Genomic DNA, 23,245 nt, shown 5'->3' with positions numbered 1-23,245 from the left:
TCTGCTTTGTGCGATATTCGCCGCACCCCTGCCTTTAATATCGGCGCGCTCCTCGGTGTTGCGCTCTTATCATTTTGCGCATCTCTCCTATTGCACTATCAACAACATCAGCAATAGCTTTTGTTGTCCGCTTTGTGCGACATTCGCCGTCCGCCTGACTCTAATATCGGCGCGGTTCTCAGAGTTACGCTCTCATAATTTTGCTCATTTTTCCCGACGCACCATCAAGAACATCAGCTGGAGCTTTTGTGGTTCGCTCTTTTATTATCTTCCGACTCTCGCCGAAGAACCCTGAACATCTTCTGGACTCATTCTCATATGCGCCCTCCCTCTCTACCGTTTTGACGTTTGACTTTCTACAACAACTTTTTTCCCGACATTTGGCTGGATCGCAAGCCTCTCAGATTGCTCTCTCTGAAGCTGCTTTCTTGCCATCATCAAGAACAATAGACTGCGGCAGTTGTAGGAAGTTCTCGCTCATTATTACTAAGAGTGGATTCACCGGCGTGTAGTTATATTTTAAACGCTAATATTGACTACCTGCCATGACCACATGTCTATTCGTATCCATACTACCACTTTACTGAAGGTTCCTACAAATAATTTTGGTAATTATGATAAGATCCCAGCGAGGCCTCTCACGGATTCGGGCCATGTTGCTGGGCCAATTATGAATAGCATACCATGGTTGACCGGGTATGCGCAAACAATACAAATTTCAATATTTATTTTCAAAATGTCGTACGAAGGCTCAAGGACGGAATCTTGCCATACTTGCCATACAAATCTGGTTAAAAAAATATTATTCAAATTATAGGTTAAATGCAAATCTAAGTAATGTCTCAAAAATGTTTGAACGAATAGTAGCTAAGCAGCTAACTTTTCTTGCTGGTCGGATCATCAGTCCTAACCATACGCTTCGATTTAGCGTCGCTTGTGAACAGCTGTGTATATTTTTGTGCTCCGAGTTTTTGTCTTTTCCAGTGATTTTTGTGTGAGTGTTCTGTGTGTATTTATTTACAAAGATTAGCCTAACAATTGGGCTAGTAATTCTAAATCAATCTCCCAGTAACGGGTACGTGGTAATAGTTATTTTAACATTTCTATTAGATTTGTTTAATCCCATAGCTTTGTTTTTGTAACTTACGCTCCTAAACTTGATAAAACTCTTTTACTCTCTCTCAATCTTCCTCGCTGAATTTCTAGTAGACTTTTTCGGTGCAATTTTCTGCAACTCTCTCTCTCAGTCGATAGAATATTTTTTTTCTCTCTCTCGTGCTCTCTTACGTTTTGATAAATTTTCGCGATCTCGCGCTCTTATTTTTTTTTGTGTTTTGTGCTTTTGTGATTTTTGAATTTGATCCCAGTGCCAAATTTACTTTGAGGTATTTTTGATATTTTATTTCATTATAAGACAAACTTATAATGGCCCTTGTCTGTTCCAAGAAAAACTGCACACTTGCGTCTTCAAGGAAATTCCCCTTTATTTTTTGCTGGCTGTGCGATTCGATGATGCACCTCAAATGTGCAGGATTCACCGGCAGAGTTAACGACTTTATTGATCTTAACTCTGGTCTTATGTGGTCATGTGGTTCCTGCAAGGAAATGGTGGTTGAGATGAGCGGCTTTATGAAGCAGACTTGAGACAGCCTGTTGAATATCTCAGGTGCTTTTAGGCAACTCAATGAGGGGTTCAATACCGTCTGTGTTCAGTTTAATAATAAAAAATTATTAACAGAGTCGCCTAAACGCAAAAAAGGCAGCTTAACCGCCGTTAATACCACCACGGAATCCAACCCAAAGCCGAACTTGGTAGCAGCAGTTCCGTTCGACACAGGGTTAAGCGAACCAGCTAGCTCGAGTGTAGTCCATGTTTCCGGCCTAAAAGCTTCTGCACTGGCTAAGTCAAAGAAACCGGTGCCGACCATTCCTATAGGTACTGTGGGCACCGATCCTGGATCTCAGCCTAGTGAGGTTCAGACTGCTGCTGGGGAGCGTAAGAAACTTTCAGTTGTTCCACAAAGGAAGCAATTATTTGTTTCTAGATTCACCCCAGATACCACATCTAAGGATGTTCTGGAATTTATACGTGAAAAATTCCCATCCGAAGCTTTTGCAGTTGAACAATTTTGATTTTCATATGCTCGTAGGATATCTTCTTTTAAAATATTTGCTCCGCCTAACATTTTTAATGTTTTACTTTCTGAAAGCTTTTTGCTTAATGATGGTTTAGTAATTAAAGAATTTGTCCCAAATAAACCGAGAACAAATAACAGGCCCTCCACTGTGTCAAAAAACTAAAAAATTTAATGTTGGCGTATCAAAATGTTAGGGGATAAAATATGAAGCTACCCAAGCTTTATGCTGACTCCTCTGCATTTACAGAAGATATTTTAGCTTTTACGGAAACTTGGCTGAAACCAGGGATATCCTACTCTGAAGTTCTGGGTAATAAGTTTAATACTTATAAAACCGATCGCCACTCACGTAGGGGGGGCGGTGTCCTGATTGCCGTTACCTCTAGACTAATATCTTAAAGAATTCTCATTCATATACCCAATGAAATTGAATTTCTAAGTGTAAAAGTTTCTTTGCAATCGTTATCTGTTTTTGTTACATGTTCTTATATTCCACCTGGCTCTGACCTAGTAATTTATGAGCACCATCTGTCTGCAATAAAATCGGTTTTATCCCTTCTTTCTAACAAAGACCTTTTGATTGTTTTAGGTGACTTTAACCTACCTGATATTCTTGGTCTCCTCCTACTGACTCATTTGTCGCTATGCCGTTATCCGCCCATGATTTTGTGGATGGCCTTTTAGAATTATCGTTACAGCAAGTAAGCTTTATAAAAAATTCCTTAAGAAGACAATTAGATCTTGTGTTTGTTTCAGACCCGTCTGAAATCACAGTATGTAGAATTGACGCTCTTGTTGTACCTGAAGACCCATATCATCCTACTATGGAACTGACAATTTGCCTCCCCTGCTCTGATACCCTCTCTCCTTTAGTTTTTCCAACTAAAATGAGATGTTTTCGTAAATGTAACTATAATAAACTTAACAATATTATTTCTCATTATAATTGGACAGACTTGTACAATTGTACAGACATTGAAAGTGCCACTGAACTATTCTATACAGTTTTAAATACGTTTTTTAATGAATGCATACCTGATGAGTTTCTTTCAAACCTAAACAGGCTTGGTTTACCAATGCGCTTCAAAGACTTAAAAACTTTAAATCTAACACTTATAAAAAGTATAAAAAATCGGGTAGACCAGAAGATTTTTCGAAATATGTGGTGGCTTGAACAGATTTTAATGTTCTCAACAGTCATTGCTACTCTATGTATCTAAGTCGATGTAAATTTGAATTTACAAACGATCCGAAACAGTTTTACAATTTTGTTAATGCCAAGCGTAAGGCATCGGCATTGCCTTCATCGGTACGTCTAAACTCAATGGAGGCATCAACGGATTCTGAAATTGCTGATTTATTTGCTGAGTTTTTCGAAACTACTTATAGTTCAACAGCTTGGTCAAATTCTAACTATCCTAATACCTTAAATAGGGCAAATTGTATTTTTTCTCCTGTAATCACCGAAAGCTCTCTCGTAAGAGATTTAGCAACAACAACGCCAACATGTTCTCCCGGTCCAGATGGACTTCCTGGATGTGTGCTTAAGTTTTGTGCGTCAACCATTTGTAAACCGACTCTAAAACTTTTTAATTTGTCTATTTCATCATCAGTTTTTTTTCTATCTGGAAGGACTCTTTTATTATTCCACTCCATAAAAAAGGTGCGAAGGCACATGCCCAAAATTATAGAGGTATTTCTAAATTGTCGGCAATTCCTAAAGCATTTGAACGTATTATCCATTCTCATTTGCACACATTTATGTTCCTCGCTTATATCACCGTGTCAGCATGGTTTTGTTAAGCGAAGATCGACCACCACCAACCTCCTTGAATTGTCATCTTTTGTAATAAGTGGGTTTAAGAAAAAAATGCAGACTGACATTGTAGATACAGATTTTAGTAAGGCCTTTGACTCCGTTAACCACTCACTTCTTTTATTTAAAATAGATCAGCTTGGGTTTCCTGGTAATCTATTATCTTGGATTTCAAGTTACTTGAATGGTAGGACTCAGAGGGTTATATTCAATAATGCTATTTCTTAATTGATCTACGTGACATCTGGAGTGCCTCAGGGTAGTCATTTGGGCCCTTTGCTGTTTACTTTGTTTATTAACAATCTTCCCTCAATCATAACACATTCTCGTGTACTAATGTAAGCTGATGATGTTAAGCTTTGTTTATCATATATTGATATAACGTCGGGACTTAACTTACAGTCGGATATTGATTGTTTTCATGGATGTTGTGAGTACAACCTTTTAAATTTGAACTGCCTAAAATGCAACGTTATGACTTTTTATAGGGGTACTCCTACGTTTATCAGTTATTTTCTTAAAAATACGCCACTTGACCGTATTTATTCAGTAAACGATTTAGGTGTTCTTCTTGACCCTAAACTTAAATTTAACTGCCACATTATGTCCACTGTTAACTAAGCCATGAGTGTTCTTGGGTTTATAAAGCGTTGGTCAAAAGAATTTGATGACCCTTATACGACCAAATTAATATTTACTTCCCTTGTCCGTCCTATTTTTTAATATTGTTCGTCTGTTTGGAGTCCACAATATCAAGTGTACATCGACCGTATTGAGTCGGTACAAAAAAAATTCTATTATTTGCCCTGCGTAGTTTAAACTGGGATCAAAACGTAAGGCTTCCTTCCTACGAGAGTAGATTACAATTGCTTAATTTACCTACACTTACAGAACTTTTGAACCGCCTAACATTCAACGTTCCCGTTAGACTAACACGAAATTATTATCCTCTAAATTTGCCACGATGTACATCAAATTTTTGTTTGCACAAGCCCTTTCGCGTTCTATGTAATAACTATAATAAACTTTATCATTTAATTTGCATTTCAACATCTATCCCGGTATTAAAAACTAATATTTAACCTCATTTTCTTTATTCTTAGTTGCGCCATTTATTTTCATTTGTGTCTCGTTTCTATTTGTTTTATGTATCTTTCTTGCAAACTTGTATCTTTGCCCAATTTGATAATAGGACCCTGCGCGTAACAAGCACGTTCTTTGTGTCGTTGGGCCACTTGTTTGTACTGTTCGAAGTGCATCAACGATCACCATATACAAAATTTAAAATATGTTTCCAGACGGAAAAAAATGAACTTTAAGATCTCGGTAACTATAAAAGCTGTAGGACTGGGACTTGTCATGCAGATTCCTCGCCCACTCTTACGCCCACAATTGGCAAAACACTGTAGCGCCTATGATAGAAAGAAAATGCAGAACAGTGTTGATCTTGTCAATACCTCGTTTAAGCCCAAACCCTTTTTTGCCACGCCCATAAACCGCTTATGCTAGAAAAAAATTGTGTACTGAAATGTATTAGCCTCTCGATTGCCTTAAAAAAAAGGTTATATGTTAAAAAACACCGAAGATATACTTTTTTTAAAAATTTTCCCCTATAGTTCCTATGGGAGCTATAAGATATGGTTGTCCGATTCGGCTGGTTCCGACTTATATACTACCTGCAATAGCAAGAAGACTTTTAGGAAAGTTTTATACCGATAGTTTTAAAGCTGAGAGACTAGTTTGCGTAGAAACGGACGGACATACGGACATGACTAGATCGACTCGTCTTGTGACGCTGATTAAGAATATATATACTTTATGGGATCGGAAACGTCTCCATCACTGCGTTGCAAACTTCTGACTGAATTCATTATACCCTCTGCAAGGGTATAAAAAAATTATAGCTTTGGGGCTTTTAGACATATTATCTTATAATATTGAGAATATAATTTTTTAAGAATTTCGAATTCAATTTAATAAAAGTGATAACATACAGATGGCAAAAAAAATGGTCTTTAAAAAAGAATGAAATATTTTTTTTTTTAATATCACTGAAGCCAGCAAAAATCCTTAAAAATTTTAAATGTTGTCACTAAAGTTGATTATACATTATAACTGCAAGGGTATACAAACTTCGGCTTGTGGAAGTTAACTTCCTTTCTTTTTTTTTAGCTAATTTTTTCAAGACGGTTTTTTAAATTATCATATTTAAATATAACCTGAAGTAACAATACAAATTTTAATAAGCAGATAGTTCATAGATTTCATAAGTGTTGTCTTAAATAAAGTTTTCTGAAAGTACAGGTGATCAAAGAAATTTGGTTAAAAGGAATTTTTGTGACACCCCGGAATGGTTTTAAAAAATGAAAATAAAAATCTCGGAATTAATTGTAATTTAATCCAGTAATTTCCGAACGAAATGCTAATACTTAGAATAGCCCAAATAACGATTGGCCATAGAATAAGAGTTTTTCGAAAAACAATGATCACAATATCAATCAAAGACAACAAGCTGGACGTTGATACACCCCTACATATACAAAATAAGTAATATTTGGCATAGAATAATTGAGGAAATTTGTTGAAATTATTATCGTAAAAACGAAGTCAGGGAGCAAGCTCAAGTTCAAAAACGCTAATAAGGTAACCAGATTAAATAAAATCAATGAAGATCATTTTTCCGACAGAGGAATGCTTTGGGAAGCGAAAGCTTAAGAATGAAAATGAAATATCAATTTACAACAACGAAGAACGCTATAGTCGAGTGCCTCGACTATCAGATACCCGTTACTCAGCTTGAGGGAGCAAAATAAAAATTGAGATATATAAGCAGCAAAGCAAACTTGCAAAGCGCCACCTACAGGCTATTTCGGTATACGTTATGTGGGCAGCAGACAGTTTTAAGCGTTTGGGGGCGTAAGAGTGGGCACATTTTGTTTCGGTCAAACGATAGGTATTGATGAGACAAATACATTTAAGATAAAATTTTGTTTCTGTCATAAAAATTGTAGGCGCTACAGATTTTCGCGGGTTGTGGGAATTATATAATCATGCCAAGTCAGAATATTCAAGCTTCTATAGTTTCCGAGAATAAAAAGTATAAAAAGCTATCTACAGTTCATGAGTTTTCAATTATTAAATATTACCACTTTATAAATATATTTAAATCAAGGCATTTGTTCTATGAAATAGAAGGATTGAAATCTAACCTACTAATGGGGTTTAATTTATTAAGAAAAATCGGAGCTATAATAAGTATAGAAAAGTGAGTGTTGGATTATAAAGGGCAGACAGAAAGGGTAATATATTATAACAGTGGTGAAAAAACCGAAACAAGTTAAATTTAAGTTAGTAATACTCTTTAAAAAATATATTTTGATGGTAAACATTGCAAAATCACAGATTCTCTATTGGTGAAATGTGGCGAACAAATTTTGTGATCAAAATATCCTGAGCACGTCGACGTAGAAACATTTGTCAATAGAAAACTAAAAAATATGGGATCAAAAAAACCTGAACTCGCCAACGATGAACATTCCATCACCAAAAAAGTTAATTGTTTAGGCTCTAAAAATTCGAAACACCCCGACGTCGATTCATCCGTCAACAAAAAAGTGTAAAGCATATATAATTTACAAATTCCATTTCGAACCGATATTTGAAGTGAAATAGAAGCGTAAATTAGAGGCTTATTTAAAGTACACAATATCCCTATGTCTTATAAGTTTCAGATTTCCATAATACTGAAATCACTAGAATGCTTAGGAAAAATAAACAGATCCTGAAAAAATGTCCATAACTACAAACAAGGAAGAAAGCTATAGTCGGGTGCCTCGACTATTTTAGATACATATTAATCAGCTTTAGGGAGCAAAAAAGAAATGGAAATATATAAGCAGCTAAGCGATATTTATGGGACCCAACGGCTTTGCCATGTTATGTGGGCGGCACACAGTTTTAAGCGTTATAATCGTTTGTGGGCGCTAGAGTAGGCGTGGCACATTTTTATAGGTCAGTCGATAGGCATTGATGGGGCAAACACATTTCAGTTAAAATTTTGTTTCTATCATAAAAACTGAAGGCGCGGATTGGCGGACATGGCTGATAAAGAATATGTTTACTTTATGTGGTCGAAAACGCTTTCTTCTAGTATACCCGTTTACTCTACGAGTAACTGGTCGGCTTGAAACCCTCGGCGGGACCAGTTAGGGCTGCACAGGCTTCTTATAATGTCCGGGGCGTCTGAGCTCAGTCGGCACCGGTGCTTCAGACAGGCTTCCTCTGATGTTCTTTTTGTTGTATGTATGTGTTCTCGTATGCTGGTGTCTTTTATTAGTTTTTCTGTTGATTATCGCTTTAATTTTTTCTTTTACATTTCGAGTGCGTGACTATTTTATAAAAATTTGTTCCTTTTGGAACTCTTATTATTTCTAAAGCTCGCATGCCTCTTGATTCGGCAATCGATTAACCTTCGCTATCCTGTGCTCAGTGATTTTTTTCAATTTGACTCTAAAATCTGTTTTTGAAGGAATTGTAACAAATGTGTATTTTGATTTTAGCTGTTGTATTTTGTTATTGTAACTTCCGTACGCTATGGTGCATTTTTGCATTAGCTTTTGTTGTTTTGTAAAATGTCTGTAATCTCTCTCACATTTCTCATCTGTTGTTGTGTTTATTTTGTTTGAGTTCCGTAAGCCACGCTCAGCTACTCTATCGCGCTTATGTGTTTTTGTTGCTATTGGCTATGGCTATTTTTATTCGGTAACTGCAGCTATGTCGGCATTAACCTGCGCTGGCGAGTCAAAAGCTTAATTGCCAGCAGTACTCATAGGTACCGACAGCTAATCAGTTTACTCTTTAGGTGCTCTATAGGTGTACCTGGTCCTTATATGGAGGGAAGAAAGAGACTCTTTGTTGTTCCTTACAGGAAGCAATTATTAGTGTCTCGTTCAACCCCCAAAACCACATCTGCAGATGTTCTAAACGTCATACAGCAAGAATTCCCATCTCACAACATTGCAGTGGAAGACCTTACATTTCCATATCTTCGTAGGATACCTTTTTTAAAACTATCTGCTTCTCCTAAATGTACGAAATTCTAAATAGTGTTGGCTTAAGCCTACTACTGAACCTAACAAAAACTGAACCAAAAAAAACATTGTTTTCAGACCAATATTTCTTGGTGGTAATATCTGCGTATAAATTCAATACAAACAAAAAAATTTTAATAAACTTTTGCACTTATAAAAAGTATATAAACAAATTGTGTAATAGCTACTGTTCTCACAGTATTCATTAAGGACGAAGAAAATAAAAAGATTTAGATATTGGCGGGTTCACCCATATTTTTCTCAATGTCTAAAGAAAGGGCGAATTTTAACGGATGTAAAATCTGATTCCACTTAATATTAGAGAACTCCGAAGTTTTTTAGGCCCAAAGGGTATTACAGAAAAGTTGTCCGTAACTATGCAAGAATTGCCAAAATATTAACAAAATATTTTGGAGGGGAAATTGAAAAGGTTTCTTAAAAATTGTCTACAAAAATTTCAAAAAGTTTGACGAGTCAGCTCTATAAGCTTTTAACAAGTTAAAAAAGAATCTAATAGCACAAGTTCACGCAGATTATACTAATAAATACGTTTAACCATCAGACGCATCAGACGTAGGTATTGGAGCAGTTCTGACACAAGACAATAAACCAATTAAGTTTATTTCTAAAACATGAAATAAAACGGAACAATTAAGTAACGGAGTATTTGGCAAAGAAATACAAACGGATCCTTATCGTTCATAATTTCGGATAAAAATCTAAACTTAGAAATTAAAAGATGGTATTATTTCATCGCAAGCTTTACACCAAAAATAATGTATAATCCCAAGCAACAAATTTTGAAGTCGATGCATTATCAAGATTAAAACTCAGACCAAGACACACAGCATTCTGCTGAAAGTAGTTTTGAAAATGTAAAACATGTGACCCGTAAACCGTTAAATCAATTTGAACTACAATTTATATTAATAACGGGGAGGTATACAATACATGAGTCACTGGTAATTTTTGACAAGGCATAAACGAATGTGACACAGTTAAGAACTTACTAACCATACTAAAAGAGTCTCTACCGCCTAACATAGCGGTTGGAATTCACTGTAGCTTAGAAGATTCATGTCATATTCAAGTATGCTTAAAAAATAATTTTTATTCCTACAAGACGTAGAAAACTGCGAAGATAGGGCGCTAATAACAAAGGAAACACCCAATCGAGCACATAGGGAAAAATATGAAAATTATAAACAACTCAGTACTAAGCTAAAAGAATAAAACATTTTTTAAAATGTACAATGAAAACAATTTTAGCAGATACCCCATTACAATTTCAATTGGAGAATCCCCAATACCAACTAGATAAGGAGAAAACTTACACAAGTTTAGCTTTTATAACTTGAATTTAAATTCCTAGTAATTAAAAAATTAATTAAAAATCGAAAATAAAGCTATATTTCCCAAGCAAAAGTACCGATGTCAGATATTGAACTGAGCTTTACCTCAGCCCAGTTTAAATCTTTTTCACAAAGGCACGGAGTAAGTACATCAAACGGACAGGTTGAAAGAGCACATTTAAAACTAACAGAATTAGCACGGAAACGCTTTCTTCTACGTGTTACATATTTTCCGACGAATCAAGTATACCCTTTTACTCTACGAATAACGTGTATAAATATCTGATTACAGCTGATATTAGAGAACTCCAAACAGCTTTAGACCTAAGGGGGTATTACAGAGAAGTTGTCCGTAGCTAATGTAATATAATGTCTACAAAAATTTCAAACAGTTTGACGAATCAACAGTACAAGCCTTTAACGAGCTAAAAGAGAATCTAATAGAGGACGCTTAGATGGCAAGACAATCGCGTCACGACGATGGTCGCAGGGGCGATACGGGCACTGCGCTAAGGTTTGAGCTACCGCAGGTAAACTGATAATTGAGATGTGTTAGTCATTGTTGGCATTAAATATTATATGCTGGTCAGGAATTCGCATAACCAGTGGGTGACGCTGAGCGCCTGGTACTGATTTGTTGAGTGCTGGTCATGTTGAGCACCCTTGGTGCATCAAAGATGCTGATTTAGCTGTTCGACTTCTTCGCAAAACTTTTAGAAGTCACTATTTTCAACAAGTTAAAAATGAAAAATAGCTCCTATGTCTTAGTTGTTTCCTAAAAGAAGATTTTTCGTTGATTTAATGCTTTTCGCTGACTGAAGTCATTACATCAAAAGTAAATCATTTAATTAATTTACTAAAATCGCTCATCCCCGCATTTCTTGTACTTTCTTTGGAGAAGAACTAAAAGATATTATACAAATATAAATGTAGCATAAACAAATACGTACAGATAACAACAAGAAATTAAATAAACGTTTCAGTGGGAGGCTCCGAAAGTGGCAAGTTTTAACAGTTTATAAATCTGAAACCACATAATATTTTATAGTGGTGTTAATTTTTTTTAAATTTGTTTTCTTTTATACTTAATCATGTATGACATGTATGAGTTCGTCTTCTAGTTATTTTTTTTTTTAAATAAAAAACCGAAAAGTATGTACCATTTTCAGATTTTGGTTTGGATTATCTATACCATATAAAACTCTAATAAATTTTACTTTTAATTCGATGAAAAGTTTAATATTTTAAGAGAAAAACGCACAAAACTTCATCCTTCTAACTATTCCAGGTAGGAAATTATAGATTTTTGGACAAAAAATTAAGTTTCTGGCCCAGTGTACATCGTAGAAATTGATCATTTGGCATGTCTATGATATGAGATTATCCTGCAACAAAGTTTAGATATTTCTTGGTTAAATTTAGAAATGTTTTAGAAGGGTTGAAGTTGATGAGAAGTCGGTTTTATATTGATTGAGCATTCTCTTGCATTGGGTAATTCGGTCAGCAGTAGGGAATCGTTATTGAGGCGGTTGATTGCCGTTCGGACGAGTTAATTTCCTTTATCACTGTAACCAATCAGTTATTTTATGAACCATCAATGCTAAGGCAGCTAAATGATTAATTTCTTCATCGTAGGGGATCTGATTTTCAGATTGATTATTATTCACCAGAAATTCATCATTCGTTAACGATCAAAAACAAGCTGCTATGCCTCCACTCTGATTTGAACAGATTTATTATTCCCCACAAGCTTCGAGGTAAAATTCTTATATACTTATACGAAACAACTAGCATATCAGCATGTTTGGCAGCCAGGTATCGACGACGACATAGCACAACTTACTAAGAGTTGCAGCGTTTGCAAGTTTCAAAGTAGTCCGAAAGCTTCAAGTGCCTGGGAAAGGATACACATAGGCTTTGCGGGTCCTATATTAAACGCAATGTGGTTGATATGCGTCGATGCTTATTTTCAGATCCCGTTCATATTCCAAATGTCGTCGACTACAACTGCAAATACTTTATCAGCGCTTACAGCTATATTTGCAATTGAGGGTTACCCCAAAACTCAGTGCAGAAACCTTTAGGGAATTTTGCCTTCCAAATAGAATTAACCACCTGACAGCAGCTCCTTTTCACCCAGCATTTAAAAGACTTGCTGGGCGCTTCGTTCAAACTTTTAAAACCTCTGTCGATAAAAACATAAAAGGCGGTTATTTAGTAAAAACAGCCGTTACAAAATACCTTACTTCACATCGTTTCACCACGAACTCAGAAGTCGCCCTGTGCGTACGATCTTAAGTCAACTTTTGAAACTGAAAGCCAGCATATCGAACTTACAAAGTATTTACCAAACCAAAATGTATTTGCCGAAAATTTCGCCAGGGGAGAAAAGTGAATAAAAGCTGTCATCGATCGGTTCGTAGTTTATAGCGTATGATATTTATACATAGATAATCCACAGATTAAGCAGAGATCTTATAACAATGACCTCAGTAGCAGCTCCAAAGATGACAAAAACTCCCACAACTCCGCCAAGCCCAAGACATAAAGAACAGGAGTCTGTAGCCCATAACAGCGACTCCAATCCACCCAAAGTAACAATGAAGTACCACCACCATTCGTTCGCGCCAAGAAGTCAACCGTTTCCAAACCAAGATTTCAGAAAGCGTCAGATTGATAACGAAATCTAGGCCTCGATTTATCGATATTTTCTGTTATTATGAACACTCTAAATTTGTAAATTATTATATCAATCAAATACAATTTTAAAATTAAAATTTTATGAATTACTATGATGAATTTACTTATTTTGTATATGGCTTAAGAATTCAGCAATTAGTCATAAAGACTCCAATAAGCATTTATGAATTAAAACTGGTATATATAGAAATCTTAGAATTTAACTTTTCTCTCTAATACGTTGCACCCGAATAAAAAAGGTGTTTATGAATAGTGGACTGTATTATGGTTTTTATTATAGTTTTATGCATTTATTTTCACTATTTAGCGGGTTTACAATACTTTAAGCGGGGTTGCTATCAGCGAGCGGTTGCGGTTAATATCAACAAGCGAATGCAGCCGGCTTGCAAAACGTGCAGAAAAAGAACAGAAAAGCGATCGCGTGATGTTCTAATACTAACGCATTGCACTGCAATTTCGGCTATGCGTGTGAGCTTAAAGCTCCCAAATGGTTACAATACAATGATGTGCGCAAAAATAGGTACTATAGGTAATAGGTAAAAATAGGTTATAGGTAAATAGGCAAAAGTAAAGAAGCAAATGTAATACTATTTAAATTCAACATAAAGACGAACTATTTCCCAACATACCGGCCCCCCTGAACGACGGTTCAGTTCAAAGGAAGCACAGCAATTTTCGTAATAGGGCGCTTGTAGATTCCCTTGGCGGTTTTAACGGTGACCACCCGAACCCTCTGATCCTGGCCAGGATGAACTTCGGTGACTCGTCCTAGCATCCACTTGCTTGGCGGTTGATTGGGCTCCTTCAGCACAACCAGTGTGTCCACGGCAACATTTGGAGCATCTTGATGCCATTTCGTGCGAGGTTGAAGCGTGCTGAGATACTCGAGATTCCAACGTTTCCAGAAACCTTGAACCTTGGCCTGTAGTTGTCTCCAGCGCTGCAGTCTGTTGATATTTACATCCAGGAAAGATGGTTCTGGTACCGAAGTGAGAGGCTGACCTGTTAGAAAATGAGAAGGAGTTAGCGGGTTAAGACTGTGATCGCTAGGTGCGCATAAAGGGCGAGAGTTCAGAAGCCCTTCAATCTGAATTAACAGGGTCGAATACTCCTCGAATGTCAAGGCACTGCTGCCAATGACTCGTTTTAAGTGCAGCTTTATGGATCTCACACCAATCTCCCAAATGCCTCCGAAATGGGGAGCAGATGGCGGAATGAAATGCCAATTAATCTCGTGGCTGGCCATGAAGCTTGAAATTTCTTCATCTTGACTTTGAGCTATTGCCATTCGTTGCATTTCAGCTAAATCTCTTTTGGCTCCATAGAAAGTCTTTCCATTGTCCGAGTATAAATCTGATATAGGTCCACGTCGAGACCAAAAGCGTTTGAAAGCGGCTATAAAGGCGGATGTCGTCAAATCGCTGACCAATTCTATGTGAATCGCTTTTGTAGATAGGCAGACAAAGATCGCAAACCAAGCTTTGCCAAATCTTGGTGTCCGGCCTGTCGATGTTTTGATTGACACAGGTCCAGCATAATCCAATCCAGTGTGCAGAAAACAACGGGCGGGTTGAACTCGAAACTCCGGTAAATCAGCCATAAGCTGAGAACTCGTGTGTCTTCGCTGCAGAAAGCAAGTTCTGCAATTGAATACAGTTTTGCGGACGAGGTTCCGAGCTCCTAGAATCCAATACCTTTGGCGTAGACTATGAAACGTGTATTCGACTCCAGCGTGTAACAATGCAGCATGTTGATAGCGAACTAGCAGACCAGCTATTGGAGATTCCTTAGGAAGGAGAATGGGATGCTTTGCGTCATAAGTAGCTATAGAATTATCGATGCGACCACCAACACGCATTACTCTCTGCTCGTCTAAAAAGGGTGTGTAGCGGATCAACTTCGATTTCTTCGACAATGGCTGTCCGGTAGTTAACTGCTGGTACTCCACGTTGAAGAACTCCTTTTGAGCGTGCGTAAAGATCTTAGCTCGTGCATATTGTAGCTCCCACGCCGATAGGAATGGTGAAAGTCGATTCCTCTCACGAAGACGATGAACGAAGCGAAGGCAGTAGCTGACTATCCTTAATAAACGGGACCATGAGGAGGATTTGTTGATCATACAAGATAGCGAATTTCCGTCGTCGGAAATGTGTAGATTAACTTTCGTTTCAGCCTTCATCTCTAGGCAGGCCTCTCCTTCTGTCGACAGAACAAACTTAGCTTTAACAGGTGGCCAAGCTGAACGTGACTGAGATAGCCAAGGTGGTCCATTCCACCATATTTGATGATCCACGAGGTGCTTTGGCAGTACTCCTCGCGATGCGCAGTCTGCGGGATTATCACCACTTCGAATATGTTGCCAGCAGCTGCGTGGGCAAACCTCTAGAATTTCAGCAGTGCGGTTGCAAACATAGGTGTTCCAAGTCCTAGGCGGAGAAGATAGCCAATGCAGGACTATTTCAGAGTCTGACCAACAATTAATTCTGGAAATAGGAACAGTTAATGATTGCTTGACCAGATAAATCAGTTTAGAGAGTAAATGAGCTGCGTTTAACTCTAGTCGCGGAATGGAGATAGGCTTAATAGGGGCTACGCGAGTTTTAGCCATAATCAGTTTGACAGCATATCCATTGTTGACTTCGACGCGGCTATAGATGACGGCAGCATACGCTTGAGATGATGCATCAGCAAATCCGTGCAGTTCCATTTCTTGATGTGGTGCAGATATGTAGCGAGGAACTCGACAAGTTTCCAATAAATGCATTTCCGATGCAAACTGTTGCCATCGTGTACATATTTGCTGCGGTAGTACTTCATTCCAATCGACAGAACTTAGCCAACTATCTTGAAATAGGGTCTTCAGAAAAACAACAGTTGGCGAAAGCAAACCCAGCGGGTCGTAGATCTTGGCTAGTTCTGAAAGCAATATGCGTTTAGTAAGAGCAGTCGTAAATGCGGGGGTTTCTAATTTGAAGAAAATATAGTCCGGTTTTGGTTCCCAACACAATCCCAGGACTTTAACAAATCGAATTGAGCGGTCTTCCTCTAAATCCTCTGGTGGATACTCACAAATCTCCTTTGGCAACGACTTTAAAAGGGCGTAACAGTTTGAGCTCCACTTTCGCAATTTGAATTGAGCTTCGCTAAGAAGCAGAATCAATTCATCTTTGAGTGCAATGAGATCCTGGATGTTGTCGCATCCAGTAGGAATATCATCAAAGTACGCGTCTCTGTTGAGCACGACAGCAGCGGTGGGATACAATTCGGCATAGTCATTCGAGAGCTGTTTAAGAACTCGAACTGCAATAAACGGCGATGAAGCTAATCCATATGTTACTGTCAACAGTCGATAATGATCCATCGTAGCGTTTTCATCCTTCCTCCAAACTATGCGTTGGTACTGTGTATGTTCGTCCGAAACCAAAATGCCTCTAAACATCTTCTCGATGTCTGCACAAAATACATAACGATGCTGACGAAATCGAAGGCATACTCCAATTAAGTCCCGTTGAATAGGCGGTCCTATATGCAGTCGCGAATTAAGAGAATGACCCGTGGAATCCTTTCCAGAGCCGTCAAATACCACTCGGCAACGTGTGGTAGTACTATCTGGCTTAAAAACTGCAGCTTCGCCGCTTTAAAGCCTGTGGCAAAGTGGAGCCAATTGGCGTGCGGGGCTCCTTGAATGGGTATTGAACAATATAAACACCATCTTCTCTACGAGCATGTGTTTTCAGAAAATGTTGTTCGGCGGGATCACTGGCGTCTATCGTTGTTTTACTCGGATGCACTTGTTCCATGTCCATAAATGAGCGAACTAAGGAATCCAAATCTTCATAAGCGTGATGAACTTGTGCGTGCGTAGATGCTTTGTTACCATCAGTGTAGCTGCCTGTAATAACCCAACCAAAATTAGTATGCAGTGCGATGGGGTATTCGATACCAAACTCTCGGCGATGTCCAGTATATAAGTTCCAAAGCTGATCAGCGCCTAAGATAACGTCGATTTTGCCCGGAGATCCAAACGTCGGGTCAGCTAGCGGTAGGCTGCGAATCTTGGTCCAAATAGTTGCATTTGATTTGACCTGCTGAGCTGGAATCGTAGAAGTTAGAGAACTCATAATTAGACAAGAGACTTCCAATGATGCAGTCGTGGTTCTTGAGAGTAAGGTGAAGCTAGCGCGACCTCGGCTAACACCAGCCGGGTTAGCACCTAAACCAACTACCGAAATGCGGGCATGCGTGCGAGGAATTCCGATCCTTTGGATAAACGACTCAGATACCATGGTTATTGTTGATCCAGTATCGAGCAATAACCTACACGAGGTCTCGTTTCCCCATGTGTCAATAACATTGGCGACAACAGTTGGCAGTAGGGCTGGATTGTTGGCCCTCTCCAAAATATGATGGCTAACAGCGGCAGTATTCGTATCAGCGGCAGTCGAGTGCGCAGGTGCCACAGGAACCGATCTTGCTTCAATCGGGTGTACTAACGTGTGATGCTTAGCGTTGCACTGACGGCAAGTGTTCGATGAATTACAATCCCTGACTTGATGCGATCGACTCAAGCAGTTGAAGCATAATTTTGTATCCTTGGCGAAGGTGCGGCGGCTGACTACATCCAGTGCCTTGAATTCATTGCATGAATATATAGAATGCTGTCCTTGGCAATATATACATTCGCGAGACGACTGAGTTGATCCACTGGCATGAAAAGCGGCTTGGCGGCGTCTACTCTGGGCTGGTCTTGAGGGTTGCATTGCGGGTAAATCCTGACAAGACTCCAAAGTATCACAATGAGCGAAAAGAAAGGCGAACAGCTCCTCTATGGTGACGTGTTCAGTGGCCGATAAACTGCAGTTGGCCCAAGCTTGTTTAATTTCTGAACCTAACTTTGACAGCAAAATATGAATGAGCCATACATCGCGGCTGTCACAGTTCAGCGCATGTAAGCCTCGAATGCATTCGTCGGCCGAGTCAATTACCTTGCGTAATTCTGCAATATTCGAATTGTTAGCGGTTGGCAACGATAAAAAATTCTGAACAAACGATCGAGCGATGAGCGACCTTTTATTATAACGATTTTCTAATTTTTCCCATGCGTCTTGGTAATTATCATTACAGACGGAAATATGTTTAATTAGGGACAGTGCTTCTCCCTCCAGATATGATTTGAGATAATGAAACTTTTGGCACTTGGAGAGCTTTTCGTTACTATTTACTGAGCTTAAGAACAGATCACTAAACTGGCTCCAATCCTCATATTTACCAGAAAATGTGGGAATCCGAATTTTCTCAAACCTTAAATCAGCAGTTCCCGATGAAGTATGAATTTTCTCCAAAAGGTTGTTTTGTCCCTCAAATAGGCGTTCCACTGTACTTGAAAGTAGAATGTTCGACTGGTCCTGTCCATGATCCTGACCTCCCATGTCCTTGATGGCGTTACTAAAAATAGCATGCGCGGCGTAGAACTTGTCTTCGTATTCGGGTATGTCCAATCCAGGGTCTTCATATCCCTCCTCCAAGTGAAATTCCACTAACTCATCTGAGAGCTCCATAAAGTGGTTGAAAGTGGCGACCAAACGCTCCAGCTTGAATTGCAATGTTTCCACATTCTCACATCTTTGTGAAAACTCCACAGCACTGTTGAGGGTGCGCGTTATTTGCCCCTTGCAGGCACCACGTTGTTGAATCGTTCTATGCATTATCGCGTTCATGACGAAAAAACGGTAAATTTGTCTCTAATGTTCACAAAAGTAAATGCACAAATAAACGCGGGTATCCGGCTCGAAAGGGACCAAAATTTGTTATGTTTATGAATAGTGGACTGTATTATGGTTTTTATTATAGTTTTATGCATTTATTTTCACTATTTAGCGGGTTTACAATACTTTAAGCGGGGTTGCTATCAGCGAGCGGTTGCGGTTAATATCAACAAGCGAATGCAGCCGGCTTGCAAAACGTGCAGAAAAAGAACAGAAAAGCGATCGCGTGATGTTCTAATACTAACGCATTGCACTGCAATTTCGGCTATGCGTGTGAGCTTAAAGCTCCCAAATGGTTACAATACAATGATGTGCGCAAAAATAGGTACTATAGGTAATAGGTAAAAATAGGTTATAGGTAAATAGGCAAAAGTAAAGAAGCAAATGTAATACTATTTAAATTCAACATAAAGACGAACTATTTCCCAACAAAAGGCAATCGTATTATCTGCCATTTCCGATATTCAGGTAAGATCTTTTAGTGTTAGCCTTCAAAAGTAATTAAAACTTGTAATAGATTGCGAGGAATTAAAAAAGGAATAAGGAGAGCAAACGTATATATTTGATAAATCATATAAATCATTTACACAAAATAGGCCAATATAGAAAAATACATAGATAAAGATGTCGAAAATTTAATAACTTACTTATACAATGCATGTTCAGTAGCTATGACCAAGGAGAAAAGTTAAAACAAGGAGGAACGCTATACAGACGAATATGGCTAGATTGATCAAAGGAACTAAAAAGGGTAAGAATCTTAAAGCACGGAAATAAAGGAACCAGATCTTAACGATCTAACTTTCCCGATGTTTGAATTTAATTTAAATTAAACGATTCCGACTCTGACCACAATTTTGAATGCAGTGCCAGAATTCAATGGAAAGAAAGTAGATCTCTAATGATTCATTACGGCAATAAAATTTTTCAACATGACAAAAGAACCAAGTAGAAGCAATTATATAATAGATATCACTATTAACAAACTATAAAGCAAAATGTTTAAACCCCAGAAATAATCAAAGCAAATTGGCAAATATTTATTAAAGAGAAAAAACCGAAACTCAGTTCACAAACGAACTTTATAACTTGTGCGAATTCCTAGAAGCATCATTTATCGACGAAGGATTAAATGCTGAACAAATAATGCTTAGGCACATATTAAAAAGAAAACAAATTTTGGACAAGTACCGAATCAAAATTATTACACAAACCAAATTTTAAATCATGACAGAAACCAATACAACGAAGGGGAACCTCTCAAAATAATTCTAACAATAGGGGAAACTCGAATGCTCAGTCAGAGCTATTGGAAATACGCAGGACAGTTGCCATGTAACTTTTTTTTCTTTAAAAATGGGAAAACAATGCCGGATTTTAGACAGCCAGCTTACCGCGAGTCTCAAACACTTTTAACAATTCTTAAAACACACCTTAAAAGAACATTAACCAAAAAAATACTACTATTTATTAAAAAAAAAAAGTTTAACTCGGATCTATTCCGGCTCTTCTTTTCGCTCTCTTATTCCTTCTTTTCACTTTTCTGTCTCCCTCACACCAATATATAAGGTAAAATGTTCTTTTTTTTCTCTCGTTTTCGGCGATGGGTTTTAGATCCCTTACAGGCACAATTTAATGCGTTTTTTTATGGGTTTTCCCCAGCTTAAAACGGAGTCGGGACAGGATAAAATTAAACCCTCGCTAAAGACATTGACAATCTTTTCTTCGTCCATTTTCCCGAAATTCCCTATTTCTACTTGAAAGAGTTTGCAGTATTCATTTAGGGAGATTGGGACATCAGAAATATCCGATTCGAGACAGCTTCAAGGTTAAAAGGCTCGTACCTATTTTTGTTACGACCACATCCTGGCACATCGACCGGTGGGTCCGCCACAGTTTAGTAATAGAGTCCTGCGAAATTGTCTAAACCTGAGCTTTTCCCGATTACACAGGACCTGGTTCGGTCGTTTGGTTCGTGCTCGGCAGCTTCCTGGCTTAGCTTTTGACTGTAAGCGCGGGCTGATCGAAAACCTAGTGGCACCGTCCAAGCCAGAGCAAGGAAGAGGCAAGACAAGCAGGTCAGGTATTTATGGTGCAAAGGGGCTAAACAGGATCCAGGAATAAAGCCGTATTTTCTGCAATTCGGCGGCGAATCGGCCCAATAATTCGGTCACCGTTTTGCCCTTCTCCAGGTAGATGTAAATCACACATTGTGGAACCCAAAAAACGGTGGCCATCACCTTTCCGGCCGATGGGACAGTTTTCGCCTTCTTCGGAGCATGTTCGCCGGGTGAAGTCCGCTGTTTTAACTGGTCACTGGTATGTACCAATGGATCCATGTTTCGTCGCGGTCACGAGGCGACGCAGAAACTCCTTCGGATTGCGCTTAAACAGCGTCAAACACTGCTCTGAGCAAAGTGAGCAAACGCGGCACCCATCGCCCCGACAGCTTTCTCATGCACAAAATTTTATGCAGGCTTTCACCCACTGGGTCTTTTGGCTTGCCTACTGTCTCAGTTATCTCGCGTATTTTCAATCGGCGGCCTGCGAGATTTTCGTGGGGATGTCCGTTTCCACGCGCAGTCAAAACAAAACTACGAATCCGATTCGTATGAAATTCCGACAGTAGCGGTACAAGAGAATGTACTAAAAGATAGTAATATTCTCTTGCGATAGTGACGCCATCGGGTTGTGAGGCTAAGTACCTATTGGACTGCCCTCTTAATATAAAATTAAATAATGTAATGGTTTAATAATCAAAGAAAGCCATGTATTGACACTCGACAGCACTATATCACTGTTTTGGCTATGCAACTTCCTGGCGTAAGCCTTGACTGTCAGCGTGAACTGAGCCAAAACCTAATAGGGGCTATACGGCGTACAGCAAGGGACTCGCCGTGGTTGCTTTGAATGGCACTCTCACTGGAGAGCTTGGCAGTTGTTTACTCTTTGTTTCGATTTGTGTGTTCGTCTTTTTTATTAGGTTCACGCTCGGATCGCTCCGCTGAACTAGGCGCCAACTAGCTTCACCTGACGTCCCTTCCGTCCGCGGCGTTGGTTGGGCCTGCGCTGTGGATCCGGGTGAAGCTGCGGCTGTGCGGTCTACTGCTGTTGTTGTGACTGAGGAAATACTCTAGGCTAGGGGACTCATCCTTAAAAATCGTGAAAAAATTATCCTCGATGGTATGTATTTCTTAAGAATTTACATGAAAAAATAACTGGTTTATCATAGTTCTCTTGAAATTAAATTTCAAAGTTCCTGGTATTTGTATAAAATGTAAGAACGCTTTTCTCTTTGTTTCTGTACTATTTTAATTTATACCAAAAATTTTTGTTTATTGCTTAATTGTGTTCAAATGACATGCCAGACCTGCTCTGTAACGTTTGGAGAGTTTTCAGGATGGATGATGGATATTAATCAAGTTAGCCTTTTTAAGAAACACAAGCCGCTCACCGTGTGTACATGGATATGTTCATCCCTAAGAGCAAGTTGTATGATTTATATTAACATAACTTTAAATATTAAATGATACAAAATGTGGACTAAGCTTATAGGTGACACCACTATAAAAAAACGCATCAGAAACTTTCAGGAAAGTGTTCATTAAAATAATTTAAAGAAATAAAATTAAAATTAATTAAAATGGTGGCTGTCACTAAAAGTACAATAAAGTATTTTGGCTTCAATGATGTGTGCTGAAGAAATAAGTGGAATCCCAGCTCTTCTTATACCTGCGAAAGTAAATCCAGGTTCATCGCCCTGCTGCTGGACGCGGGCTGGTGCGAGGGCAGATTAAAAGTGGTGGTCAGCAGTCAGCTGACCCATGTAAGTAGGCGACAAGCAAGCTCAGCGAGGTCTTTGAAAGGGCAAACATTGTTGAACTGGATTGGACTCCAATGGAGTCTGCTCGGGGAATGCTGAACTTCGGCTTTGGTGTCATTTATGCTAAAATATATAATGGTGACTCCCATCTCACTGGAAGCTCTGCCGGCAACTGCTGAAGAGTTGGAGGCACCTGGTGGGCAGGCTACTTCACCAATTCTTTCTGAGCAGAGCGCTTGGACCGGCTTTATCTAATTTATTCCAAATTCGAGCTCATTCTTATGCATTATAGGCAATACCCCTCACCTTTACCTTTGATCGTAGATTCATAGAGACAATATATCCTCCCCATTGAACCGCCGGAAAGCATTAAAGACCCAAAAAAGCGGCATAGATCAGTAAATGAAACACGGCCTTTAAAGTTGCATGGCCCATAGGGAAAAAAAGGAGAAACAGTAGAAGAGCTACCATCCGCATGGCGGGAAACGAAAGTGGTTTTTATTTCCAAAGCAGGGAAGGCTACTCACACCAAAGCAAAGGATTTAAGGCCAATAAGGCTGG

At 38.7% G+C, this 23,245-nt stretch overlaps 2 protein-coding genes across 3 annotated transcripts; one reads left to right on the top strand and one right to left on the bottom strand.

Annotated features, from left to right (window-relative positions):
* Positions 1 to 10,821: 10,821 nt before the first annotated feature.
* On the top strand, positions 10,822 to 13,178 carry LOC127012204 (uncharacterized). Of its 2 annotated transcripts, none has more exons than XM_050890385.1 (2): positions 10,822 to 10,926; positions 12,370 to 13,178. In XM_050890385.1, the coding sequence occupies exons 1-2, from the start codon at positions 10,852 to 10,854 to the stop codon at positions 12,478 to 12,480; spliced, it is 186 nt and encodes a 61-aa protein (XP_050746342.1). In that variant the 5' UTR covers positions 10,822 to 10,851; the 3' UTR covers positions 12,481 to 13,178. The 2 variants fall into 2 exon arrangements, with proteins under 2 accessions (XP_050746342.1, XP_050746341.1); XM_050890384.1 differs by having other exon boundaries at positions 10,831 to 10,926; positions 12,847 to 13,178.
* Positions 13,179 to 13,745: 567 nt separating this feature from the next.
* Positions 13,746 to 18,801, bottom strand: LOC122818782 (uncharacterized). The gene is made up of 4 exons (XM_044093897.2): positions 18,319 to 18,801; positions 17,418 to 17,724; positions 16,974 to 17,189; positions 13,746 to 16,396 (listed from the first exon to the last, which is right to left on the bottom strand). Exons 1-4 carry the CDS (start codon positions 18,799 to 18,801, stop codon positions 13,746 to 13,748), a joined length of 3,657 nt encoding a protein of 1,218 aa, XP_043949832.2.
* Between the last annotated feature and the right edge of the window lie 4,444 nt (positions 18,802 to 23,245).

Source organism: Drosophila biarmipes, unplaced genomic scaffold, assembly GCF_025231255.1.
Source record: "Drosophila biarmipes strain raj3 unplaced genomic scaffold, RU_DBia_V1.1 ptg000028l, whole genome shotgun sequence".
Taxonomy (NCBI): Eukaryota; Metazoa; Arthropoda; class Insecta; order Diptera; family Drosophilidae; genus Drosophila; species Drosophila biarmipes.
Note: the sequence above shows the minus strand (reverse complement) of the source record. Positions and strands in the feature narration are given on the sequence as shown.